The sequence below is a fragment of the Cyphellophora europaea genome (assembly GCF_000365145.1).
Source record: "Cyphellophora europaea CBS 101466 unplaced genomic scaffold supercont1.8, whole genome shotgun sequence".
NCBI classification, from domain to species: domain Eukaryota; kingdom Fungi; phylum Ascomycota; class Eurotiomycetes; order Chaetothyriales; family Cyphellophoraceae; genus Cyphellophora; species Cyphellophora europaea.
Window position 1 is genome coordinate 1648558 of NW_008481814.1, and position 24184 is coordinate 1672741.

The 24184-nt window shown below is 55.5% G+C and overlaps 8 protein-coding genes across 8 annotated transcripts; 5 read left to right on the top strand and 3 right to left on the bottom strand.

Annotated features, from left to right (window-relative positions):
• Positions 1–184: 184 nt before the first annotated feature.
• On the top strand, positions 185–1705 carry HMPREF1541_08417 (kynureninase; the record flags this gene model as incomplete). The annotated part of the gene is made up of 1 exon (XM_008722736.1): positions 185–1705. One exon carries the CDS (start codon positions 185–187, stop codon positions 1703–1705), a length of 1521 nt encoding a protein of 506 aa, XP_008720958.1.
• Positions 1706–2729: 1024 nt separating this feature from the next.
• HMPREF1541_08418 (uncharacterized protein) lies at positions 2730–3884 on the top strand (the record flags this gene model as incomplete). The annotated part of the gene is made up of 3 exons (XM_008722737.1): positions 2730–2752; positions 2817–3570; positions 3627–3884. 3 exons carry the CDS (start codon positions 2730–2732, stop codon positions 3882–3884), a joined length of 1035 nt encoding a protein of 344 aa, XP_008720959.1.
• A 3368-nt stretch (positions 3885–7252) lies between these two features.
• HMPREF1541_08419 (uncharacterized protein) lies at positions 7253–8575 on the top strand (the record flags this gene model as incomplete). Its single annotated transcript, XM_008722738.1, has 3 exons — positions 7253–7391; positions 7440–7515; positions 7564–8575. The coding sequence occupies 3 exons, from the start codon at positions 7253–7255 to the stop codon at positions 8573–8575; spliced, it is 1227 nt and encodes a 408-aa protein (XP_008720960.1).
• Positions 8576–9106: 531 nt separating this feature from the next.
• On the bottom strand, positions 9107–11077 carry HMPREF1541_08420 (uncharacterized protein; the record flags this gene model as incomplete). The annotated part of the gene is made up of 1 exon (XM_008722739.1): positions 9107–11077. The coding sequence occupies one exon, from the start codon at positions 11075–11077 to the stop codon at positions 9107–9109; it is 1971 nt and encodes a 656-aa protein (XP_008720961.1).
• A 4643-nt stretch (positions 11078–15720) lies between these two features.
• HMPREF1541_08421 (uncharacterized protein) lies at positions 15721–16140 on the bottom strand (the record flags this gene model as incomplete). The annotated part of the gene is made up of 1 exon (XM_008722740.1): positions 15721–16140. The coding sequence occupies one exon, from the start codon at positions 16138–16140 to the stop codon at positions 15721–15723; it is 420 nt and encodes a 139-aa protein (XP_008720962.1).
• Positions 16141–16853: 713 nt separating this feature from the next.
• On the top strand, positions 16854–19796 carry HMPREF1541_08422 (uncharacterized protein; the record flags this gene model as incomplete). Its single annotated transcript, XM_008722741.1, has 1 exon — positions 16854–19796. One exon carries the CDS (start codon positions 16854–16856, stop codon positions 19794–19796), a length of 2943 nt encoding a protein of 980 aa, XP_008720963.1.
• Positions 19797–20899: 1103 nt separating this feature from the next.
• HMPREF1541_08423 (uncharacterized protein) lies at positions 20900–22634 on the top strand (the record flags this gene model as incomplete). The annotated part of the gene is made up of 4 exons (XM_008722742.1): positions 20900–20993; positions 21046–21228; positions 21335–21942; positions 22023–22634. The coding sequence occupies 4 exons, from the start codon at positions 20900–20902 to the stop codon at positions 22632–22634; spliced, it is 1497 nt and encodes a 498-aa protein (XP_008720964.1).
• A 602-nt stretch (positions 22635–23236) lies between these two features.
• Positions 23237–23896, bottom strand: HMPREF1541_08424 (60S ribosomal protein L44; the record flags this gene model as incomplete). Its single annotated transcript, XM_008722743.1, has 3 exons — positions 23237–23461; positions 23521–23613; positions 23894–23896. 3 exons carry the CDS (start codon positions 23894–23896, stop codon positions 23237–23239), a joined length of 321 nt encoding a protein of 106 aa, XP_008720965.1.
• Positions 23897–24184: the final 288 nt, after the last annotated feature.

The window sequence follows — 24184 nt, forward strand, 5'->3', positions numbered from 1 at the left end:
GTCACGATTCCGGATACGGAAGATCAACCGTATCCCAGACTAAGGATATCCTCTGGAGGATTTAGCCGCCTTGGGCAGGTGACAAGACTCGTTGGACCTTCTCACTTCGCTTCATAAGAACGGTCCTCGGCATTGCTTCGTCCTTCCAATACAGCTTGATCATCCTCACAAGAACTTTGTAACCATGTCGCCGCCTTCAATCGCTCAACTACTTCCGCAGGCGGAAACACGTTCTGCCGCCACCAAAGATGGAAGCCATCCACAGTCTCAATGCCCGAAGCAACACCACACTTTCCCCTCAGAAGCTGACTCTCTTGCCTACGCCCAGTCCCTCGATGCGAATTGTCCCATGCGCAAATTCCGCAACGAGTACATCATTCCTTCCAAAGACAACCTAAAATCCAAAGATATCAAGGATCTGTCGGTACCAGCTGATCCTACCGACCCGGCCATCTATTTCTGCGGCAACTCTCTCGGCCTGCAGCCCAGGCGAACAGCCTCGTACATCAGCACTCACCTCAATCTCTGGTCTCACCTCAATGTCCACGGCCACTTCCGCCCCGTGGCCTCCTCTCCGCTCGCTCCTTGGCAAGAGCTGGCAGACCAGGCATCCACACTGTCCGCGCCCATTGTCGGTGCGCAACCCTCTGAAGTCTCCATGCAAAACACCCTGACTGTGAACCTGCACCTGCTTCTTGCTTCTTTCTACCAACCTACGTCCACCCGCCACAAGATCCTGCTCGAGCATCATGCCTTCCCCTCGGACCACTACGCGGTCGAATCTCAGATTCAATGGCACGGCCGCGATCCCGCCGAATCCATGCTTCTCCTGCGCCCCAAAGAAGGGGAGCATGTCCTGTCTACGCAACAAATCCTCGACACCATCACACAGCATGCCGACGAGATTGCCCTCATCCTCCTCCCAGGCATTCAGTACTACACCGGCCAATTCCTCGACATTCCCACCATCACCGCGCACGCGCATTACCACAATCTCCTCATCGGCTGGGATCTCGCACATGCAGCAGGAAACGTGCCACTGCAACTGCACGACTGGGACGTCGACTTCGCCGCCTGGTGCACGTACAAGTACATGAACTCCGGGCCCGGCGGCATGGGTGGCCTGTTCGTACATGACCGACACGGCAAAGTCGAGCGATCCGCCACCACAGACACCGACGACGGCAACGACACCACATCCAACCTGAAGTTCCGCCACCGTCTGACAGGCTGGTACGCAGGCGACCGCGCCAGCCGCTTCAACATGGACAACCGCTTCGTGCCCATCGAGGGCGCCAAGGGCTTCCAAGTCAGCAACCCCAGCGCCATCGACCTGGCCAGCCTAGTGGCCTCGCTTTCGGTGTTTGCCGAGACCAGCATGGCCGATCTGCGCGAGAAGAGCCTCAAGATCACCGCGTACGCCGAACACCTGCTGGGCACGGATGTGCCGATGCTAGACTCGGATAAAGGCCCGGCGTACGAGATCATCACCCCCCGGGACCCAGAGCAGAGGGGCGCCCAGTTGAGCGTGCTGTTCAAGAAGGAGGGGCTGCTTGAGAAGGCGGGCGAGCGGATGCAGCACGAGGGCGTCGTGGCGGATCAGCGCAAGCCGGACGTGTGTCGCGTGGCACCTGCGCCCATGTATAATTCGTACGAGGAGGTCTGGAGGGTTGTGCGCATTATCAAGGAGGCGTGTCGCGCTTAGGAATGAGATCAGCTACGGCGGGTGGACCATGCTAGGAATGCCGTGGGAGTTGATGAGATAGGGGGTCAGAGGTCTGCAGGCTTCATGCGGTCGATTTAGGCGCGCGTGTGTGTGCATAGCATGGCGTTTCAATGGCTTCCATGTGTATCAGACACGACTACAACGAATACAGAAGCATAGCGCGGTACAATACAGAATCGAACGATCAATTAGATCTTTCTTTATCGAACTTCAAGCCGTAGCCGTTGGACATCGACAGGCCTGCGTGGTCTGACATACAAACAAAACACAATGTTGGAGTGCCTCTTGATCATGATCAACACCTCACATGATGGTATGGTGGCGACGATGTTTGTGCAGCCGCCCTAGCCAAGCGCATGTCAATGTGATGCGACTTGGGCTGACTGACCTGATCGAAACCTAGCTGTGGCATCGCTGTGGCAGCGCAGTGGTAGAAGAGACTGGGGAGGAAGTCTGGAGAGTGGCTCCGGGCATGTCATGTGTGGGGTGGCGGGTGGTGGGGGCGGCAGCGCCCTACCTATTGATTGTACCATATGTAACTTGAGCATGGTACGGGATCTATGATAGTCTGGCTAGACGAGACGAGACCGGAAACAGTCCGGAGCACAACACCAATCATGACTGGGTTGAGAAGACGATCGAGCAACGGAATTTGCCTTGCCTTGATTTGACCTTGATCTTGACCTAGGAGGGATTTATAAGCTGTTGGAATTTGGGGGCTAACGGTTCTACAGTGTACTACAGCAGAGGAAAATACGGGCTGACCAATAAAGAGAGGCACCGTAGTGTGTAGAGTCACATCACGGTATCAAAAGTATATAAGAGATCCGTCGTGAAAGCGTCAAAAGGCGTGGCTGGCTGGCTACTGGCTACTGGCTACTGGTACACCGCTGGCTGCTGCCTATGCTGCCTCTACAAGTGGTCATCACTAGAGAAGCCACGCTGATAATCATCACCATCTGTAGTCTCTAAACTACACAACTCTGGGTCATTGTCTGCTGAGATGGCCACAACAAAAGTCTTCCTGTCCGTTACCCCCTCTCACGCCACATCCACGTCGAGCTCGCTGACACACCCACGCCCCCAACAGGACCGGCGCCTCAGGCTACCTAGGCGGCGAGACCCTCTACCAGCTCTCGCGACTGGCACGACCCATACAGCTGCGCTGCCTCGTACGGGACGCACAGAAAGCGGCGGCCATCAGCGAGGCATACCCCACCGTCGGCATCGTGCCGGGCGATCTCGATGACTCCGGCTTGATCGAGCGGGAAGCACGCGACGCGGACGTCGTGCTCCACCTCGCGAGTACGAAGCACGAGGGCAGCTCGCAGGCCATCGTGGCGGGGCTCAGTAGCAGTCGACGCCGGCAGACGCCGACGCCGGGAGGGCGGCACTGGATCCAGATCTCTGGCGCGTCCATGTTCAGCAACGCTGAGGTCCAGGCTGGTAGGTATGGCGAGCCGAGCGACAGGGTGTACGACGACGTCAGAGACGTCGCGGAGATCATTCACGAGGTTATCAGGTCGAATCCGGCGCGGGTGGTGGATATCCTGGCCCTCGATCAAGATGCGGCCACGGTTCGGACGGCGCTCTTGCCGGGGCCCCTGATTTACGGAGAAGGTCGTGGACCGCTGAACAAGCGCAGTATACAGGGCCCCGAAGTGGTGGAATACACGCTGCGCAACGGACGGTCTTTCGCCGTGGGCAAGGGACAGGCCGCGTGGAGCAACGTTCACGTCAGTGATGTTGGCGCCATGATTGTTCTGCTGCTTGAAGCAGCCATCGATGGCCGCGATGGGCTGTGGAATCAGGACGGCATCTTCTTCCCGGAAGCTGGGCTTATGGTAAGTTTCAGGAACCGTCGACGAACCGAGAAAAACGCAGCTGACTGTTTTTTCAGTCTTTTGGAGACATCGCGAAACGCATCTCACAGGCCGCGGTTGAAGCTGGACTCATCGCTTCCGACGAGGTCAAGAGTTTGACGCCAGAAGAGGCCGACCAGTTCAGGCCGCACAGTGCTGTGCTATTCGGAACTAATGCGCGACTCAAGTCATCTCGAGCGAGGCGCGATCTGGGCTGGAGCCCTTCGGGGCCGGCACTCGAGGACACCATTGTCGCTGCTGTGCAAGAGGAGAGTAAGAGAGTCAACAGCGGTTAAGCTCTGCTTTGATCATAGCTGGATGTCGATTTGTCAGGTCACCAGAAATGAGCAGCACGATCGAATTGAACACCGACGAAGGGTTTCCTCCGACACCTCAGCACTTTCATTTGTAAAGAACATCAGGATCTCTCTTTGTTCGGTCAACCCCTTGGGGGCAATTAGGACGCAGTCGTTAGCTCCCTCGGAGACAATAGCCGACCCACGATGATCAGACAGCCGAATCATCGTACCCCTAGCTTCGATGCGCTAGACGTGACAATTTCTCCCACGTGCTTCTGCAGGACTGTGCAATTTCCTGCAGATTTGCTGCCAATCCCTCGTGTCCGAAAAGCCTGTATAGAAAGCCAGCAACGATATAGAGCCCAAAACCCGCATACAGCGCCAAGTGGCTCATGCCTGACCACGGGTACATGCCGATAATGAAGGCACAGGCGTAAAATCTGATCAGCTTTAAAATATGGTATAAAAGTTTATGACCAGTATTGCCGTGCCCAAGAGATTCGATTAACAGAGAACTCAATACAAGCAGGACTGGGAAGAGGGCCACGGTGAGTGGTGGCCAGGACCACCACGATCCTCGGTCAGGTATGAAGATGGCAACGAGCTTGTCGTTTCCCAGCGAGTATGCCAGGACCGTGACAAGGATATAAAACATCAGTTGCACCATGATTAGAAAGACGAGCCCTTGATACCAGAGGCTCAAGGCAAGAAAATCGACATTGGGATCATCATGAACTCCATCGGCAGGATGGGTGTACATTGCACCGACATCAAGTAATGTAAGAGTTCGTCGGGGTGAATGCAACGGCGGCGCGGCGGAGACCACTCCACTCGCAGACGTTGTTGGGCCTGACAGACCCGAAACCGATGAAGGCGTCAAGCGATGAGTCGTAGGCGAAATAGGCAGAGTTTGGGACCGGCGTATGGAGGGACAAATGGCCGTTCCAGCGTCCACAGAGCTCACCAGTGTCGCTTGTGTCGTGCCACTGGCGCCGGCCGCAGACGGCGAAGAAGATTTGCGGTGCGCAGGATCGTGGCGTCCTGTCGAGTCAGGCCCAGTCTTTATAAGAGACGCAACAGGGTTCTGTCATGAGCGGTGGCCACTTACCCGAGAAAATGTACTGGATGACTGCAAGCAGAGGAGCTGCAAGCAAGACAACAGGTACTATTTGACCGAATGCTATTCAGTGGTTGAATCAGTTCCATGTCCGGACGGGGCTCGTAGGGATGCAATGTCACTCGTGGCGCAGATTTCGTGGTACTGCGGACCAGGTCCCAGGACAGAGACTCACTCCAATCACCAGGGTCCTGTGGATATAGCGTATATGTTGCGAAAAAGCGTAACGCCCCCAAAGAAAACTCGCACACAGCCATAGCACCTGGAGAGGAATCCGTTCTGTCAGTCGTGGTAACAGTCCTAGAGACAGAGCATATATCATGCAAGCAAGAGATACTCACCTCACAATACATTGAGGACCAGCACTCCACGAATACTCTCCCAGATAGGAATACTGCGAGAAGTGGACGATAGACAAAGAGTCTGGCCAAGCTGTTGGGTGTCTTTGCAACGTCGCACCACTGATACAGTCGGAGGAGCGCTCCTCTCGCGCGTTTACTGACTCCCTTCCGTGCCCTGTTGACGACGTCAATAGAGAGTGTTTTATGAAGTCTGATAACACGCGACAGAAATCCTAGTCCGACCAGCAATACGGAAAGTATCATAGAGCTGTAGGTGAGGTCGTCGATATCCGTTGTTCGTTCATAGTAGCACACTGCAGAATCAACGGGACGAGGCCTCAGTCCACTGCAGTCGCCTTCGTTGAAGTCACTTGAGACGCCCCAAAAGCCACTGCTCCAGTCGTAATTTCCTGTGGGTACCATGGCAACAATTAGCATAGCAGCAAGCAGACTCATCAGCACCAAGCGCCACGATCTTTCACCCTGGTGATTATACAGATAGTTCCTCAGAAATGTCAAACAGGCTTGATGAGTCAGGCTGGAGAACCAGGCTAGATAGACGAGAAGCTGCCAGTGATAACACTGCAGGCCCGAACGAAGTTGGACAAAGCCGCTAATGAGGATTGAGATGCCGGTCAGAATCTGCAGGTCACTCATTGAGAGCACGCACTGTCTAGTTGGAACAGAGCCGATATGCGGGGTTCGTACGTTCACGTACCTGTTCTAGGGCGGTTTGAAGAGGGGTGTCACGACGTTGTTTGGGCTTATCGGTAAGCTGGACGACATGCCCTCCCGACAAGGACGCCCTGAAGACCGCGCTCAGGTTAGAGAAGATGAGGTCACATTGGTTTGAGCGTGAGTAGGCGGATATGACTGAATTATCGTCTCCCCTTATGCGAAAGGGATCTTCGGTCGCGTCAAAAGTTCGGGCATAATACACAACAATGATAGCGACGACTAGGGCAGCGGAGCCCATGTACCCGATAATGACCTGGTTGCGATCAGTGAAAGCCGATGGGTAATATAGCCTGGCCATACGCCGATGCCTGATATGTCGCCGTAAGGCTCAATGCTGTGTGGGCAGCTAGCACAATCGTAAGCGCTGGACGTATCGTTTGACATGATTGTGCGTGGTGTTATTCCACTTCGTACGGGTCTCTACCCAAGGCTACAGATCGGAAAGCTGAAGGTGAACTTGATCAGGCTGAGATTCGAGGCGGCGCAAGTATATATGGCCGGCCTCGACGACTGGTGTTAGCATGGAGTGTCCTCGCCAGGACCCTTGTTGCTCCAATACCAGCATCTGGGACAGTGTTGCGCCTGCAGCAAAAAGTCTTCGCCAGGCTGGCGGCACAGTCTGACTGGTGGTGATTTGGGCACTAGGCAGCACAGTCCGGGCACATCAATGGTGAGTCTTAGCCGGATTGGCTCTCTGCCCATTGCAAAGTTCCAGGGGCATATGGTAGTGATTCTGGGACACTGAGGTTCCATAACAAACTCGTTTGTCTGGCAGCACTCGCGACGATGCCACTGTGGCCAGATGTAAGTTGTTGAGAATTCATTGAGGCAAGAGGGAACAATGCAGGTACCACGCGGGGCGACGTCGGCGGTGAAGCTCCAGGGTGCAGGTGCAGGTGCGGGTGGAGTCACTCGGCTGCGGGTCGATCATTAATTTTGGACGACCAAGTTCCGGGTCGTGTCATGTCGACAATTATCGGTGTGTGGATGTGTGGGCGTTCTCAACCACCGCACAGCACTAATCTATCGCTCTGTTTACTCAACACTTTGCTGCACCTCGCTGGCTCATCTGGTGTCTGTAACACTTGCCACTGCTTTTGTTTCCTAGTCGTGAAAACTTCGCATTCGAGTACAACACACCCCTCCCAGCAGCACCCCGCCTCGCAACCATGGCCACCAACGGTGTGAAAGCCTCGCCATCTCTACCTCCTGTATACATTGTCGCAGCCGCAAGAACGCCCGTGGGTAGCTTCTTGGGCTCCCTTTCCTCTTTGACTGCTCCTCAACTCGGCTCCCATGCCATCAAATGTAAGTCAATCACACCGCGCCGCCGATACGTGAACTGATCTGTTGCAGCTGCGCTCCAGAGAGTGCCCGAGATCAAGCCCTCAGATGTCCAGGAAGTCTTCTTTGGCAATGTCATCTCGGCCGGGTAAGGATACCTATCTCCTGTGTCGATGCACATCTAACCTTCATGCAGCATTGGACAGAACCCTGCTCGCCAGTGCGCCCTTGGTGCCGGTCTGGAGAACTCCACCGTTTGCACTACGGTCAACAAAGTCTGCGCCTCTGGTGTCAAAGCCATCGTGCTTGGAGCCCAAACCATCATGACTGGCAATGCCGATATCGTCGTCGCTGGTGGTGCCGAATCCATGTCCAACGCTCCTCACTACCTCCCCAACCTCCGCACCGGCGCCAAGTTCGGTGACCAGACACTGGTCGACGCAGTCCTCCGAGATGGCCTCACAGATGCCTATGGCAAGAAAGAGCACATGGGTCTGCAGGCTGAGGAATGCGCACAAGACCATTCCTTCAATCGTGAACAACAAGACGAGTACGCCATTCAGTCATATCAAAGAGCGCAGGCGGCGCATAAAGACGGTCTCTTCGATTTTGAGATGAGCCCTGTTGAGATTCCTGGTGTCCGAGGAAAGCCTGGCACCACGGTGGACAAGGATGACGAGCCCAAGAACCTCAATGTCGATAAGCTGAAATCCATGAAGCCTGCCTTCATCCCTAATGGCGGTACCGTCACAGCGCCCAATGCCTCGCCGCTAAATGACGGTGGCGCTGCAGTCGTCCTCGTGTCGGAGGAAAAATTGAAGGAGCTGAACATCAAGCCTCTCGCAAAGATCCTGGGCTGGGGCGACGCTGCTCAGCAACCCAGCAAATTCACCACGGCTCCGGCCATTGCCATTCCCAAAGCGCTCAAGCATGCCGGAATCAAGCAGGAGGATGTTGATGCATTCGAGATCAACGAAGCTTTCAGCGTGGTAGCTCTCGCCAACTTGAAGCTACTGGGTCTCAAGGACGACAAGGTCAATCTACACGGCGGTGCGGTTGCCATTGGTCACCCTCTTGGTGCCAGCGGTGCCAGAATCGTCTGCACCCTCCTAGGTGTTTTGAAGGCAAAGAAGGGCAAGATCGGCTGTGTGGGTATCTGCAACGGCGGCGGTGGGGCTAGTGCGCTCGTCATTGAGTCACTGATGTAGGATCAAGCTGACGGTCTTTGAAGCCAAATTCCAAGGAGGTGTCAGTCTAACAGCGATTTGCCAGCGGATGTCGAAAAGTGCAGCACTATACCCATGGTACATGAATCAAGTGGCTTGATGGCCAATCTCAGGACTTACACTGGTGACTCTTTCCTGACGACCCAAGCTGCTTTTGCACCTCCAGGTAATATTCGGAGTGTCATCCCAGCTAAATGCGCCTCTTGGCAGGCCAGATGTCTTCAGGCAGTGAATGTCTTGGCGCGTCAGGTCCTCCCCCACGTACAACATGTACAGCTGGAACGAGCGGGAGTGCCGCGCCCTTCAACTGCCTTGGGCTTCTCACAGTCATAGCCCAGTTATTGCAAAGAAATGACTGATGATTTTCGATCCATAACTCTCTCTCATCATTAGGTATTAAGTAATAATACATGTAAAAGTGCTCAGGGGGGGTATCATCAGGAACGCTCAAAGAAAAGGAAGTTGAAACCGTTCTCTCATCGCCCATTACACCACATCCACAGCCTCATCTCATCAATGTCCCTCCTTCCGTTTCAGCTCCAAATCGCCCTGCTCCTCATCCGCCTCCCTCCCCTTCCCCCGCAGCGCATTCACCCGCTGCTTCCACCCCTCCGCAGTCCGTTCAAACACCGCGGTGCCCATCCCCGGATAATTGACGGGACTTTCCCCGCCGGTGAAGATGCAGATATCATAGACGGCCGCGCCCAGGAGACTCCCCACCATCGGGGCAACCCAACACGCCCAGATCCAGTAGCAGGCGCGCACGGTCCAGATGTCCCCGCGCGCCCACACCATGCTGACGACGAGGCGCGGCCCAAAGTCGCGGAAGGGGTTGAAGCTCGCGCCCGTGTTGTAGGGGAACGCGGCGGCGATGACGAAGACGAACAGCCCCACGATGAAGGCGTTCATGCCGGCGCCGGGGGGCGCGTTGCGGTCGTCGCCCAGCGCCAGCACCGTGATCGTGAAGAGCGCCACCATCAGCGCCTGCGTGCAGAAGATGGTCGCGCTGCCGACGCCCGCCGAGGGGCTGGTGTGGAAGACGGAGCTGGTGGCGAAGATGGCCTCGTAGGCGTCCACGCCGGCCTGCGTGGCGGTGGTGGTGATGGCGTCGCGGTACAGCGCGTACACGGCCAGCGCCGCGAGGAAGCAGCCCAGGAGCTGCGCGACCACGTACCGCCAGATGAGGCGGCGGGGGAAGCCGCGGAACAGCCAGAGCGTGATGGTCACGACGGGCGAGAGGTGTGCGCCGGAGACGCCGCCGGCGATGTAGATGGCTGCCATGCAGGCCCAGCCCCAGGTGAGGTTGGTGGAGACGAAGTCGCCGTAGCGGATCACGCTGGGGTCGGAGACTTGGTTGATCTTGTTCATCAGGTTGGCCGCGAAGCCGAGGAACATCATGACGAAGCAGGCGAGGAACTCGGAGAGGGGCTCGCGGAGGAAGTAGCGGTATTTGGACCAGGTGTTGAGGTATTCCTGGTGGTGGAATGGGTCGTGTCGCGCGGAGGACGACGACTGCGAGCGGCGGGAGTGGGTGCGGTGCAGGTGCGAGAAGAAGCGCTGCGCTGGTGTGGGGTGGTGCGGCGGCGCTTCCCAGTCGCATTCGGTCGGGGCGCGGGCGATGGAGCGGCCGCGGTGTGGCACAAAGTCGGCTTGTGCCTGAAGCTGTTTACGGAGCGCCTCGACCTCGGGCTTGTCCACCAGTGATGGGCGAGGAACTTCTTGGATTGGGGCTAGGGCAGGGCGAGATGGTGCATCGGTCGCGAAATCGTGGGAGGCGTGGTGAGAAATTTCTTGTTCCACTTGGCCGGGGGTTCGCTCGTTAAAAGTCTCGCCGTGCTCAGCAGAAGCATCGTCATGCTGTTGCCACGCGTTGGCGGCAGCGGTTCTCAACAGATCAACTCGCGATAGGTGAGAAGCGTCTTGGGAGGTGTGTGCTGCTGCGGTCTCGGTAGGTTGCACCTCGGAATGATCTTCTGATGGGCGATAGGTCGGGGGACTGTCCTCCCGAATCGGTTCAGTGGTCGACGGACGTCGATATGTAGGACGTCTCGTCGATGGGCGTCTAAGTGGACGTGCTGTCGATGGTTGGTGGCTAACGTTGGATTGCACATGACGCATGTAATCTTGAACATTGTTGACTGTAGGCACTTCACCCGGCAGTGTCTGAGCATCAGAAGCACGTCTCGGTCTCATTCCAGGCCGGACGGTCCGAGGAAGGGGTGCTGCCAAGCCCCATATTGGGGCCCTCTCCTGCTCGTACCGTTCCTGGTAGGTACGGTATTCCGGTTGAACATAGCTGTCTGTTCGGTAGCAGTGTTGCGTAGCCTCGTACGTAGGCGGGCCAGCCAAGGAAAATGTTCTTGTGCGTTGAAGACGTTGAGGATCAGCTTCATGGGGCTGTCGATGCGTGGTGTCGGGGTCGGGGTCAGGGTCAGGGTCATCATCGGGCCCCTGGTTAGTCGCCATCGGGTCCTGCGGCGGCATGGTCTATTGGATAGCCAGCAGGGAGGTTTTCCCAGACGTAGAATATAGCGGCTTGGCTAATAGTCGCCCGGAGTAATAGAAAGGTCGATGGTTGATCGTATTGATCAGCCCCATTAGAACCCTCGGAGCATATATGTCGAAGCCTATGCAGCACGCCATCCTCACAGGCCCGGGAGCCATGTGGCGATATGATTGGCGCGGAAAAGGTCACAATGGCCAAGTTCTCCTCATGGCAGACCTGGCGGGTAAATATGTGTCAAGGGAATCCAAATAGGGTAATCGAGTCCCTGATTTTCCACGTAGCCATATAACAATGGAGAAGACCTGGAGTCTCGAAAGCGCCATGTTGGAAAAACTGAAGAGGCGGAACGGTGCTGAGAGGCGGTGCGAGAAGATTTCAACCAATCACGACTCGAGCATCGAAATTTTTCTTGGACCTTCTCAGACAGCGACACGTATGAAGCATTCTTCTCCCGAAACAGCGTGCTTCGCGGTCGCTTGATGGCTTCAAGATGATCTTCGATCCTTGGATGCACGACGCGTCTCCGAGGGTGTTGATAAAGTTTCGACTATTTTGATCTTACTGCGGTGCTCTGTATTCTCGAAGCACAAAACTTATGTCCTACCGACCTAAGCTGTCGAGACCTCCTCTGGGCAAGACAAGTCCATTTTCCTGGTCATGAGCGAACCAGTCCGCATCTTCAGTCTGTACCGGGACAAGTGCACTCTAGCCAACAACTACCATCATTCCACCACTATCACATCTCTGATGCCATTCACCGCCACTCTCCCGTCATGCTCGCTGCGAGTGGGAACGAGCTCGTCAATGGAGCTCGTCATCGTCGATTAAGGCATGCCCCTTGGCATTTTTTACCCTCGCCGGAGTAATGTTCCGTGCTGCATCTTACCGTATGAGTCCTGATAGCGGCAAACGTTCCCCCACTGCTACCGGCTAGACCCCAGGTCCTTCCTGACTGGTCTGAAGTCATGACCAAGGAGAAATACCCATCATCCTGGAGAGGCTGGGATGACGATATTGCACTTTGGCTTCGCTTGCCCTTGTCCTCGCCGTCTTCCCGACCGTCCCGTAAAGCTTCAATCCATGACTTCAGCAAACATCGATTCCTCACGAATATGAACCCCACAGAGAATCCTCACCGCTCTGGCGCTGATGGCGGGACCGGTGACTCAGGTTTGCGAGCTTGCGGCTTCTACTCATCGTCCATGGAGCAGTCTTCCGTCTGTTAGGGCCACGGTGCGGCGCAGCTTGCGACTCTTGACGTCAAGGCCGTCAATCCATCCCGCATCTACCCAGCACCACCAACTGCTACAAACCGTTTCCGCCGTCATGTTCACTGTGGCCGATATAGGTCTACTTGTGAACTCAATGAGCTACGTTGTGCTGACACCAGTCGGCTCCTTGGCGGCCGACCCCACCCGTGTGAGCCGATGTATATGTTCGCTAACATAGCGAATGATCTTAGAAATCGATCATTCAAGACTAATTGCCATGCGAAGATCTTCCAGACGAGCATGCCTCGAAACGAGCCATCATGCAGGCTTTCGGTTGTACGCTGTCATGCACCGGGCTAATCTGCACAAGTACGCCTCGTTGACCATTGGAATCCTGAATCTAGTCACTTTATGCGCACCTGTAGGGCATATCTGCGTACGCATATCTGCAGAAACGAGCTAACTGCGTGACTTGCACCATGCGTGTTACTAGCAGAAACGGGACCCTTCGATATAATGTGGAAGTCCGCGTGGTCAAAGTGCAGAGGCCAATCTCGGAGTATCCTTGTTATATTTTACGCAAACATCCCGGGAGGTCGGGCAGCGGAAATACGAGATAGTGCACTCTCGAGCTTGGGGTTTTCAGAACTTGACCAATGAACACCAGCAAGTCTTCCAAACGTGGCTCGCCAGTATTTCGTGGCCATGCGGACCGGCCTGCGTGGCTTGAGAGTGGCGTGGAACCTGCGCGCACACATGGGTAATTCAACACGAGTGCCAAAGCAGCCATTGTTGCCCGCATGGTCCCGAGCAACCTGTCACGCGGGGCCCAAGGCAAGCTGTACCTGCGATACATATCTCGGATATTGTCGTCAACTGCAGTGCATGTTCATCAACAATAGTCCACCATTGCTGAAATTCGAGAAGAGCTCACCTGATTGCAGTGCCACTAACGGCCTCGCAGGGAACGAGGGGTTGCGCCACAAACCCCTGCTGCAATCACCACTACATTTATTGCAGATACAGACTTTAGGCTTATCGAGAACCTCATCTACTTTTTGGAGAAGCCCCACGGTTCAAGCAATGACCCTGCGGAGTTGCATTTCCGTTGACCACGGTCGAGCCGCTTCCGCCCATCCTCGGCTGATTTTTGGGCAACCAGCAGCTTGGAATACGATATCCACCTGAGCACTAAAACCGAGCCGCATCCCCCCGATGCACGCGTGTGGCGCAATGACTCCTTATACCTTATGTGAACGTTCGTGCAGCAGCCGTGGCTTGGTGCCGTTGGCTTGGGCTCGTTCATTTCGACAGGCATTCGAGAATGACAGCTGCCGTACAACCGTTCATGCTGTGCAACACTTCTCACAAAAGCCACTACAGCCCAGCTGAATTTGCGGTCTCGAATTTACTCATGACTGTCGTCTTGTTGGCGTTGTTGAATGGCACCAATGCATTGCTCCAGCCCCATGAAGCAGAAGTCGGCGCGTGCACGCCAAATCAATCAGCCATCCTCCTGATGCCGATCTATAAGGGCAAGCCCGACCGTCGGAGGACTGCTCGAGCATGCGATCGCTGCAAGCTCAAGAAGACCAAGGTGAGGCCTCATCTGACTTCGAGCTCAGCAAGGCTAAGATACCCAACAGTGCAACGGCGGGAACCCCTGCGGTACATGTGTACAGTGTGAGTACCACGGCCTGCGAACCCAATGTTGCCACGCGAATGTGAAGCAGTACAAAGAGCTTACGCAGACTGACATGAGAGATAGCAAACTGCCATTGTCAATACCGTCCTCGCAGACCCCAGCGAAAGAAGGGAGACGCGTAAGCCTGCAATTCTGGGCTCCGTCTCAAGCCAGTGCTAAATGAAGGCAGTGCCGCCCATAGCATCAACGACAAAAATGACCATCATTCATACCACGTTTCCCGGCCGGGAAGTCTCCTTCCACAAACGAGTCGACGAATTGGGCCTACCTTCCCAGATGAAACATATAGCAAAATGATTCACGACACAGCACTGACACCTCCGCATGGCCCTGCAGAACCGATCGCTGCCTCACTTTCATGTATTCCCCATTCAGGCCGAAGTTACAGTGCCACGTGCAAGACAGAATCTCCTACCGGCACGAATGTCCTTTTGGGACCTACTTCTCCGGAGCAGAGTCTCTTCCATCATCATTCAATGCCCATGCGGGAAACTCCTAGTCGTCCGATGCCCCACGAATCCCGGAGTTATAGAGGTGAAAGAAGCTCACCTTCAACCAACGGCACGCCATCGTCAACTATATCTTCCTCTGTTCACCAGGAGCCATCGCCCGCGGTCCGAGCCAAGCTGCCAAAGTGTGTCAAACGCCCGAAGTGTGCAACCTCGCTGCGCATTGATTCTCGAGGCGAGGCTCACGTTGATTTCAAGCAAGCTCGACGTGCCAAGAGCGACATGCTCTGTCCGAATGCTACAGAGCGTGCCATAACTCGCCAGGATCAGTCCGTAGCCAGTTCCGAGTCCAGCGCTCCGATGACTCCAATACCGATTAACAAAAATGTTGCAGAAGCCGGTGTTGTTTGGCACCTGCCTGCAGAGTGGCCAAATCAGCCTGCACTCCTATCCGACGCAGCACTTGGCCCACCAAACGGATGGCACTACAACCATTACAATCAGCAAAAGTCTTTCGTGAACCCACACCTTTATCATATGTCTCAGATCGGCAGCATGATGAAATACCACGACCAACAATACTGGAATTTGATGGACCACGACCAGGGTCTAAATCCAAGCACAATCGCCATGAATCAATCTCCCGGTCCATTTTACCCCCACCCAATGACATTCGCATCAGTACCGTGCGAGGTGTGGCCTAGCAGACCCTGGCAATGACAGGCCTCGGGTCTCAAGCGACTTCTCCAAGCCCAAGGCCACATAGGAGAGCCGGGGCGTTGCATGAACCGTTGGCAACATGTTATGTGGCGTCCTGATCGCTAGACTCCAGCCTACGCTCGTACCATTCGCCATCCCCGAGATATCGTGTTGAAGCCGTCGCGAATACTGCTGCATGAAAGGCCTCAACACGGTTCTAGGGTTTACGACATCTAACGATGTATGAACATAGCTTTTACTGCTAAGCACAATGCTGGGAACTGTACATCACCCGGGCGAAAACAGGAATACTTGATAAATTTCCAGCACTCATCGGCACGACCCCGCTCTTCAGAGCACGAAGTCCATTTTCGCACATACTCCGGCATGCTGTAGCAAAGTGTTCCTGCATATGCTGAAATATCCTGCAACAGAATAATATATGGATATATAATCCTCTGTACGAAAGCCACTCTTTCTTGGCAAGCTCGCTCAATCGTCCACCCTCCATTCGCTAGCTGCCGGACCTCATACCTCCCTTCCTCCCCCTCGCCACCTCACAAACCCCCTTCACCATAAACAAAACTCTTCATATTCTCCTCAACACCCCCCCTCTCCTCACTCCCCGCCACCTCCCCGGTCCAAATCACCGGCCACACATTGCTGAACCTCTCCACATCCTTGCCCGTGACCGCACTGCCCGCGTCCGCCATGGCGGCCTTGAAGTCCTCCACCGTCTCCCAGTAGATGGTGGTCTGCACGCCATAGGGTGGGGCCTCCCCCGTCACGGGGTCCGGGCTGGGGAACTGGTGAATGTGCCAGCGCAGCATGTTGTGCTTGCCCCAGACCTTGTCGATGAGCGGCATGTGTTTGGAGAGGTAGTATTCCATGTTGAAGGTCAGAGGGGCGCCGGTCTTGGGGTCTTTGGATGGGTAGGACACGACGGTGGTGATTGGTTTGCTGGGGGTGGCGGCCATGATGGTCACTGCTGGGGGTGTGGTGTAGGGGGGTTTGTGTTGGGCTGGTTGATGGACTGCGGAGGCAACGACTGCTATGGGGACTGAATGGGGATAAATGTTCGGCTCCTTACAATAGGATGTTCAACTAGATATATACCTGCTTCAGTACGGCTAGTATTTCTCAGCCTCGGCTGCCACCCCCGCTTCGGGTGTTCTACGGCCCAGGCCGGTACACGAGGGCCAGATGTGTTTGGGCTATGCGTCGGGGCTGGTCACATGGTTAGATGAGCTGTTGTTGGATTGACCTGTGGCTATGAATTAACGTGTAACTTGTGAGACGTTGCACGTCGCGGGTAGATGGCAGTTGTACTTTGAACATAAATATTCCGGATGCGATCGTGGATGGACTGAGATGAGACATGCCTGGCTAGGCAACTTCTCCCAGTCCAAAATATTCCCGACAATAGCAAGAGCACCGCGTCCACTGTCGACGGCCACAGCAGCGTTGTCCAAAGGTTCGAAAGCGCTCACAGGATCATCGCACCCACCTGCTGCCCCTCCTCCCTAAAGTTCAGCCTCACGAACGACTCCACTTTTACTGCCTGCCAAGACAAGGCTCCGCAAAAAACTGCTGCAACGCTTCGAGGTTCAACAGATGCACGCCGCAGATTTGCAGCTTCGCACTTGCAAAGGTCTGTCTCGGACGAGCGTCAGTACCCTCCAACGCCGCCATGGACGATCTGTATGACGAGTTCGGCAACTTCATCGGCGAAGTCGCCTCCGACGAGGAGGAGGGTTCACAGGATGGCGACGTTGCCGGCCAGAACTACGTCTACGATGAAGACAGCGACGAGGAGCCAGCTGCAGCGGATGCCCAGATGGATGTCGACGAAGAGCCCACCTCCAATGCTGTGATCCTGCACGAAGACAAACAATACTACCCTTCCGCCTCACAGGTTTACGGCGAAGAGGTGGAGACTATGGTGCAAGAGGAGGACGCACAGCCGTTGTCGGTGCCTATCATTGCGCCCGTGGCGCAGAAGAAGTTCCAGGTGCAGGAGGCGGATCTGCCGCCGGTGTACTACTCGAGAGACTTTATGACGGATTTGCTGAGTTTCCCGGAGGGTATCAGAAATATTGCCATCGCAGGCCATTTGCACCACGGCAAGACGGCATTCGTGGACATGCTGGTCATGCAGACGCACGACTTGCAGGACAGGCTCGACAAAAAGGTCGGCCGAAAAAGAGATGAACAATTACGGTATACGGACACGCATTTCCTCGAGCGTGAACGCGGAGTGAGCATCAAGAGTGCGCCAATCAGCCTTGTTATGCAAGGCACCAAGGGCAAGTCGCATCTGCTCAATATTATCGATACGCCAGGTCATGCCAACTTTGTCGATGAGGTTGCATCGAGTATGCGCTTAGTCGACGGTGTGGTGTTGGTGGTCGATGTTGTGGAAGGTGTCCAGGTGGGCGCGGAGCAAGTCATTAAGCATGCTGTGTTGGAAGATATGCCCCTTGTGCTTGTGCTGAACAAGATGGACCGGTTAATATTGGAGCTAAAGCTACCGCCAGCCGACGCCTACTTCAAGCTTAAGCACGTGGTGGAGCAGGTAAACACGACCATTGAGAATACAATCCCTGGTCGCGGCGAGTCGAGGAGATTGTCGCCTGAGAAAGGGAACGTCGCTTTCGCCTGCTCGTCTATGGACTGGATCTTTACTCTTCCTTCGTTTGCGAAGATGTACGCCGACACGTTTGCCAAGGTTGACGCATACGAGTTTGGTCGACGATTATGGGGCGATGTCTTCTTCAATCCTGGCAGCCGAAAGTTCACACGCAAAGCTGTCGAGGAAGGTGCCAGACGCGCCTTTGTCCATTTCGTGCTCGAGCCAATCTACAAACTGTACTCGCATACGATCAGCGAGTCGCCGGAGGACCTGAAGGATACACTTGCCTCTCTCAACATCTCACTCAAGCCGTCTCAGCTGAAGTCAGACGCTAAGGTGTTGCTGAAGCTGGTATGCGCGCAATTTTTCGGTCCGGCTGATGGTTTCGTCGACATGATCACGACGCATATCCCTACCCCAGTCGAGGGCAACAAGAGACAGCTTGAGAAATACTACACTGGGTCACAAACGTCGTCAGCTGCCGAGTCTATGCTTAAATGTGACTCCGACGGCCCGCTCATTGTCGAAGTCACGAAGCTCTTCACGGCGTCTGATGTCAAAAGCTTCAATGCATATGGGCGGATTTTGTCAGGTACCGCTTCTCCCGACCAGCCTGTCCGCGTGCTAGGTGAGACTTTTACGTTGGAAGACGAGGAGGATTCTGCCAATGCGACCATCACCGCAACGCACCTTGCTTGCAGTCGCTACAGCATTCCTGTATCTGGAGTTCCTGCGGGTAACTTGGTGCTGCTCTCTGGCATTGACAACTCAATATCCAAGACAGCCACTGTTGTTGCGCCAGATCTCGAAGAGCCGTACATTTTCTCACCTATCCGACATTTCACCGAGTCAGTCTTTAAAGTGGCCGTGGAGCCGGTGAACCCGTCCGAGCTGCCCAAGATGTTGGCTGGGTTGCGACAAATCAACAAGTCTTACCCACTCATAGCCACGAAAGTCGAGGAAAGCGGCGAGCATATCCTCCTAGGTACTGGAGAGCTCTACATGGACTGCGTTCTCCACGATCTCCGTACCCTCTACGCGGAGATGGACTTGAAGGTCTCAGATCCGGTCACTCGCTTCTGCGAAACGGTCACAGAGACTAGCGCCATCATGTGCTATGCTCTGACACCCAATAAGAAGAACAAGATTACCATGATCGCCGAGCCTCTGGATGACGGCATTGCTCAGGACATTGAGACAGGGGCCGTGAAGATCCGCTCACCCATCCGGCAAGTTGCCAAGTACTTCGAAGAGAACTACGATTGGGATCGGCTTGCTGCTCGATCTATTTGGGCGTTTGGGCCAGACGAAATGGGACCAAACATCCTATGCGACGATACGCTACCATCTAATACCGACAAGAAACTGCTGAAATCAGTGCAAGAAAGCGTGAAGCAGGGTTTCAGCTGGGGCGCCCGAGAAGGCCCGCTCTGCGAAGAGCCCATCCGCAATGCGAAGTTTCGTGTCACGGGCGCCGAACTGGCGAGCGAGCCCATCTACCGAGGTGGTGGACAGATCATTCCGACTGCGCGTCGTGCAGTCTACAGCAGCTTTCTGATGGCCGGCCCGAGACTCATGGAGCCGCTCTATTCGGTGCATGTTACTGGGCCTGCAGACAGCGTCAGTGTTCTCTACAACGTCCTGATGAAGCGCCGAGGCCACGTTGTCTCGGACGGTCCCGTAGCTGGAACGCCTCTTTACGCGGCTAAGGCACTGCTGCCTGTGATCGACTCGTTTGGCTTCGAGACCGATCTCCGAATCCAGACGCAAGGTGCGACATCTGTGCAAATGGTTTTCGACAGATGGGAGACAGTGCCCGGCGATCCCATGGACAAGAGCATAAAGATCAGGCCGCTCGAGATGGCCGATGCCAGAAGCGCGGCCCGCGATTTCGTCCTAAAGACGAGGAGAAGGAAGGGCTTGAGTGAAGATGTCGATGTGAAGAGATATCTGGAACCGGAGTTACTGCAAGGCCTGCGCGAGAGCGGTGTTCTGGACTGAGTAATGAACGATACCCTCGTCGGAAGTTTGGCGCCAGCGCAATTCCTCGGTGCCTCAGTATGAACCGATGGTGCCCCGATGATGGTCATGCAGACCGGCACACTAAGTCTGAGAACCTGTCCAGACGAAAGGAGGCAGCATTCAGGCCCCCTCAAGCCGAGAACTAATGAGGCGCTTGCCCTTACACATTCAATGTCAACCTCCACTGCCATTCTGCATTACGCGTGAGTGCTGTTATGAAATGTTTCGCGAGGCTGACCTTTGAGGAGCTGAAAAATGCAGAGCGGGGTATCAGCTCCTGCAGCCACCCTGCTCGAACACAGACCGCTTCCCGTATCAGAGACTGCTTCCCACCAGAAGAGTCATCTGCCCCGGCCATTCCGAGTTGTTGATCCTTGCCTCTCGATAGCAACGTGTAAGGTCTGGGACTCCACCTTATGGCAGACAAGCAGCAGTTCACATGCCGGATGGCCGCGTGCCGAAGCAGATCCGGATGCAAGCTACGGTCCAGTCCGCACGCTTCTCTTGATGACAGCCCGTAACTTCCAGAGTCACAGACTCATTGCATTGGCTATGAGCTTTGTTCATGCTGCCTCCTTACGAAAGTTACACGAGGGCTGTGCTGAACAAAGCGCCCGACTCTGTTGTAATACGAGCTTCTTGAGACCTTTCAGGTCAGCCTCGCCCTAAGCAGGACGACCCTCACTGCCTGGTGTACCCTGGCATGTGGGCAGCGTCCGCCTCTGGAATGGCCTATGGACATGGCCTGGTACTCATGCATGCAACCGACCCTTACGGTGTCCCAATGGGTGCGAGTCAGACGCAGCCTTGCAGGATTCGCATCTCAGCCGAGCCAGCCACCATAAGCAGACAGTAGTTCACGTTCCTCATGTCGGCTCTGAGGTTGGGCTATGGCGTGCAATCCGCGAAAGCCCCGTCTTCAAAGGGCTGGACCAAGTCTGAAATGCATATATTTGTTCCAGGCCCAGACGTCTGGCCTCAAAGCGTACCCTTCTTGAGCCCAACGAACCATCTGACCTCTTATGCGCTTTTTCCTCTCCTTGACTCGATCTCGCATCTTCCTCCAGCCTGGTATCCGAGCCATGTCTACTCGCAGCGGCGGTAATGGCTTGAACGGCACCAACGGTGCTGCCGCGCCATCCAAGGATCACAAGCGCCTCATCGTCCTTTGCGATGGTATGTCCCCGACGCTCCCTTTTTCGACACACTGCCTACTAATACCCGTCAGGAACATGGGTGGACTCCAACTCCGTCGGCAAAGTCAAGTATCCCACCAACGTGACGCGCTTCGCCCGCTGCATCAAAGCCAAGTACACTACGATCGACGACGATGGCCACAAGCACGACCGCCCACAGGTCATCTTCTACCAGCCCGGTGTTGGGAGCGCCAGCGGCACAGTCCTGCGTGGAGGTGAGCCCACTACTTTTACAACCACCTCCTCCTCCCCCTCCTCCTGCTTGGCTTCCATCTCCACCCCAACACACATCGTAGCTAACCACCCCCCCCCTGCCTGCAGGCCTCTACGGCTCCGGCGTCTCCGCGACCGTCCGCTCGGCCTACGCCTTTCTCTCGCACAACTACGATATCGGCGACGAGATCTTCTTCTTCGGCTTCAGCCGCGGCGCCTACATCGCGCGCAGCATCGCCGGCCTCGTCACGTCCCTCGGCCTCCTCACCAAAAAGGGCATGGACCACTTCCCGCTCGTCTACGCCAAGTACTACGACCACGAGTCGCACATGACGGCCACGGGGCCGGACTCCCTGCCCTTCGAGGCCGCGCACGCCGACTTTGTCGGGCAGTTGGAGAAGAAAGGGTTGTTGCACAAGCAGGCCAGGGAGGCGGTGCAGGTCGTGGGCGTGTGGGACACGGTGGGCTTCCACGCGGCGGGCATGTTTGAGGAGAAGATTGAGTTTCGAAACTGTGAGTTGAGTCCGCGGGTGAGGTGTGCGTATCACGCGTTGGCGCTGGATGAGCGGCGGGAGCCCTTCACGCCGACGCCGTGGCGCGTGCCGAAGAAGGAGACGGTCGAGTTGGCGTACCCCAAGGGTAAGGATTGGGGCGAGCAGGAGATGGTGCAGTGCTGGTTCTCGGGGAGGCATAGCGACGTGGGAGGTGGGCTGGATGTAAGTTGAATCTTTTCGCCAAAAGAATCGATAAAAACACCGTGTTGTGTATGATTGGTTTTGCTAATGGGAGAGAACAGGACCCGAGATTGAGCGACATCACCTTGGCGTGGATGATCGCGCAGGTCGCCAAGGGCGGGAAGCTGGCCTTCACCGACATCGACAGCAAGGATGACTACCTGATCGACTCGGAGAAGACGCCGGGGCCGGAAGCCGAAGGCACGCCCTGGGCGACCAGCAAGGGCAGCGCCAACGAGCCCGAGTGGTACTACAAAATGATGCGCACGTTCTACTCCGCGGACCGCTCGCCGCTGACGTACCTGGAAGAGGGACGCAAGGTGCGTGAGGCCTCGCAGGAGGAGACGCACGAGTATATCCACCGCAGCGTCATGGATAGGAATCTGGATGGGCGCGGGAAGGGTGTGCAGTGGGTGTGCAACGTGCTGTGCGGGAAGACGCACGGAAAGACAGGAGCGTATGGGCTGGCGAGGGATGAGACAAAGGGGCTGCCGCTGGCGCCGAAGGTTGTGAGGGACGTGGAAGGGCCTGATGGGCAAAAGCAGGAGCAGGATGTCGAGGCGTATTTCAAGGGGAGGGTGGTGAGGATCATGGGGACCGATATTGGCGCAGATGACAAGATTGCGGATGTCGAGAAGAAGCTGGGGAACACTGGATTCGTGGGCATGGAGTAGCTGACTGTTGTTGAGATCACCTGAACCCGACAAAACGACGGGGAGGCCTTCCTGGACACTTAGCAGCGGGTTTGGGGCTATGACCAGCTATGACTTCAGCGAGGGTGCCCGTCAATTCTGTTGATCCCACGTGAGGTTCGGAGGTTTTGGCTCGTACTGGCTGAATCGGATATCTTTATCACGTATGTCAATCTTGCTGTTCACTGCAGTTGCGCCTTATACTTCGAGTCGTTAACTGCCGTCCACATTAGTTGACTGCCGCCGCCGTCGCCGCCGCCAGGATTTCACACTGAACAAGTTTACGAGCGATTAGCCTAGGGGTTCGTTGGCTTGACTTGAGTGTAACACCATGGATCGGGATTGAAGTAGAACTGGTCCTTTTGAAACGGGTTCATGTTCTCATTTCTGTCGAATCTGAGACTGCGCTTCGCCACAGCGAGCATTGCGTGCTCACGGCCACAACTGTCCACCCGGCCGCACGTTTTGGTATCGTGTCATCTCCATGGCAATTCCGACCTGTAGGCGTACCTCGTGTCAACCCAAAAGAGTCATTGCCATATCGAGTCATCGCTATCAGCACCCTCGAAATGCAATTCGCAAACTTAGAACACCAGAGCAGCACCCTTCGTCTTCTTGTCACCACCCAGCTCGAAATGCTTGCATCGCTTGAGCGACAGTTGCGCCTTGGTCTTGCATTGTGTGCACTCCAATCTCAACACGACCTTCTTGGTTGTCTTGGCCTTCTTGTGGAAGACAGGCTTCGTCTGACCACCATAACCGGACTGCTTGCGGTCGTATCGGCGCTTACCCTGAGCGAAGAGGGAGGCCTGTGGTAAATTGTTAGTGGTCGGGTTGCGATGTACCAATCTCAAGGTTTCGATCGTACCTTGCCAGCCTTGTATTGGGTGACCTTGTGCTGTGTGTGCTTCTTGCAGGTCTTGCCCTTGCAGTAGGTGCGGCGAGTCTTGGGAACGTTGACCTAGAAAGACTGTGTCAGCACGTAATTTCGAACTCTGCATGCGCTCGTGTTTGCAGATTGAAGGTTGGAGTTTCATCTCTTCCCAGTCACCGCAAGAAGCACCTCGAGGGCGAGTCGGTGGGACAGAACTCTTCTCTTGCCACGAATTTTGCTTCGTGCTTGACAATGTTCTTTCCGGCGACCAAGATCCTGCCTGAGGTGCCCCTCATTGCGCTGCCAGTGTGCTATTATGCCGCTCTTTATTGCCAGTACAGTAAAGGGATCGAGGATCATCGCTTACCATTTTGACAGAGTCGCCGGGGTCCGAGGGTTGTCGTATGTGTGGGATGTCGCAAATGTCGTTGATTGAGATGGAGTTGTCAATCGAGGTCGCAGAGAAATGCCAAGCTCCCACATTCGATTTCACAAGTCACGTGCAATGTCAGTGCTCTGTTCAGCCAAGCAATGAACCGCCAAGTGGCGTGGAAGTCTATTTCAAGCTCCCCGGGAGATCCTCAGCAACAACGTCCTGACCTGCCATGTCCGCGTGTGCCGGACCTTGGCCATCTGGACCAAGATGAGTGATCAGCCC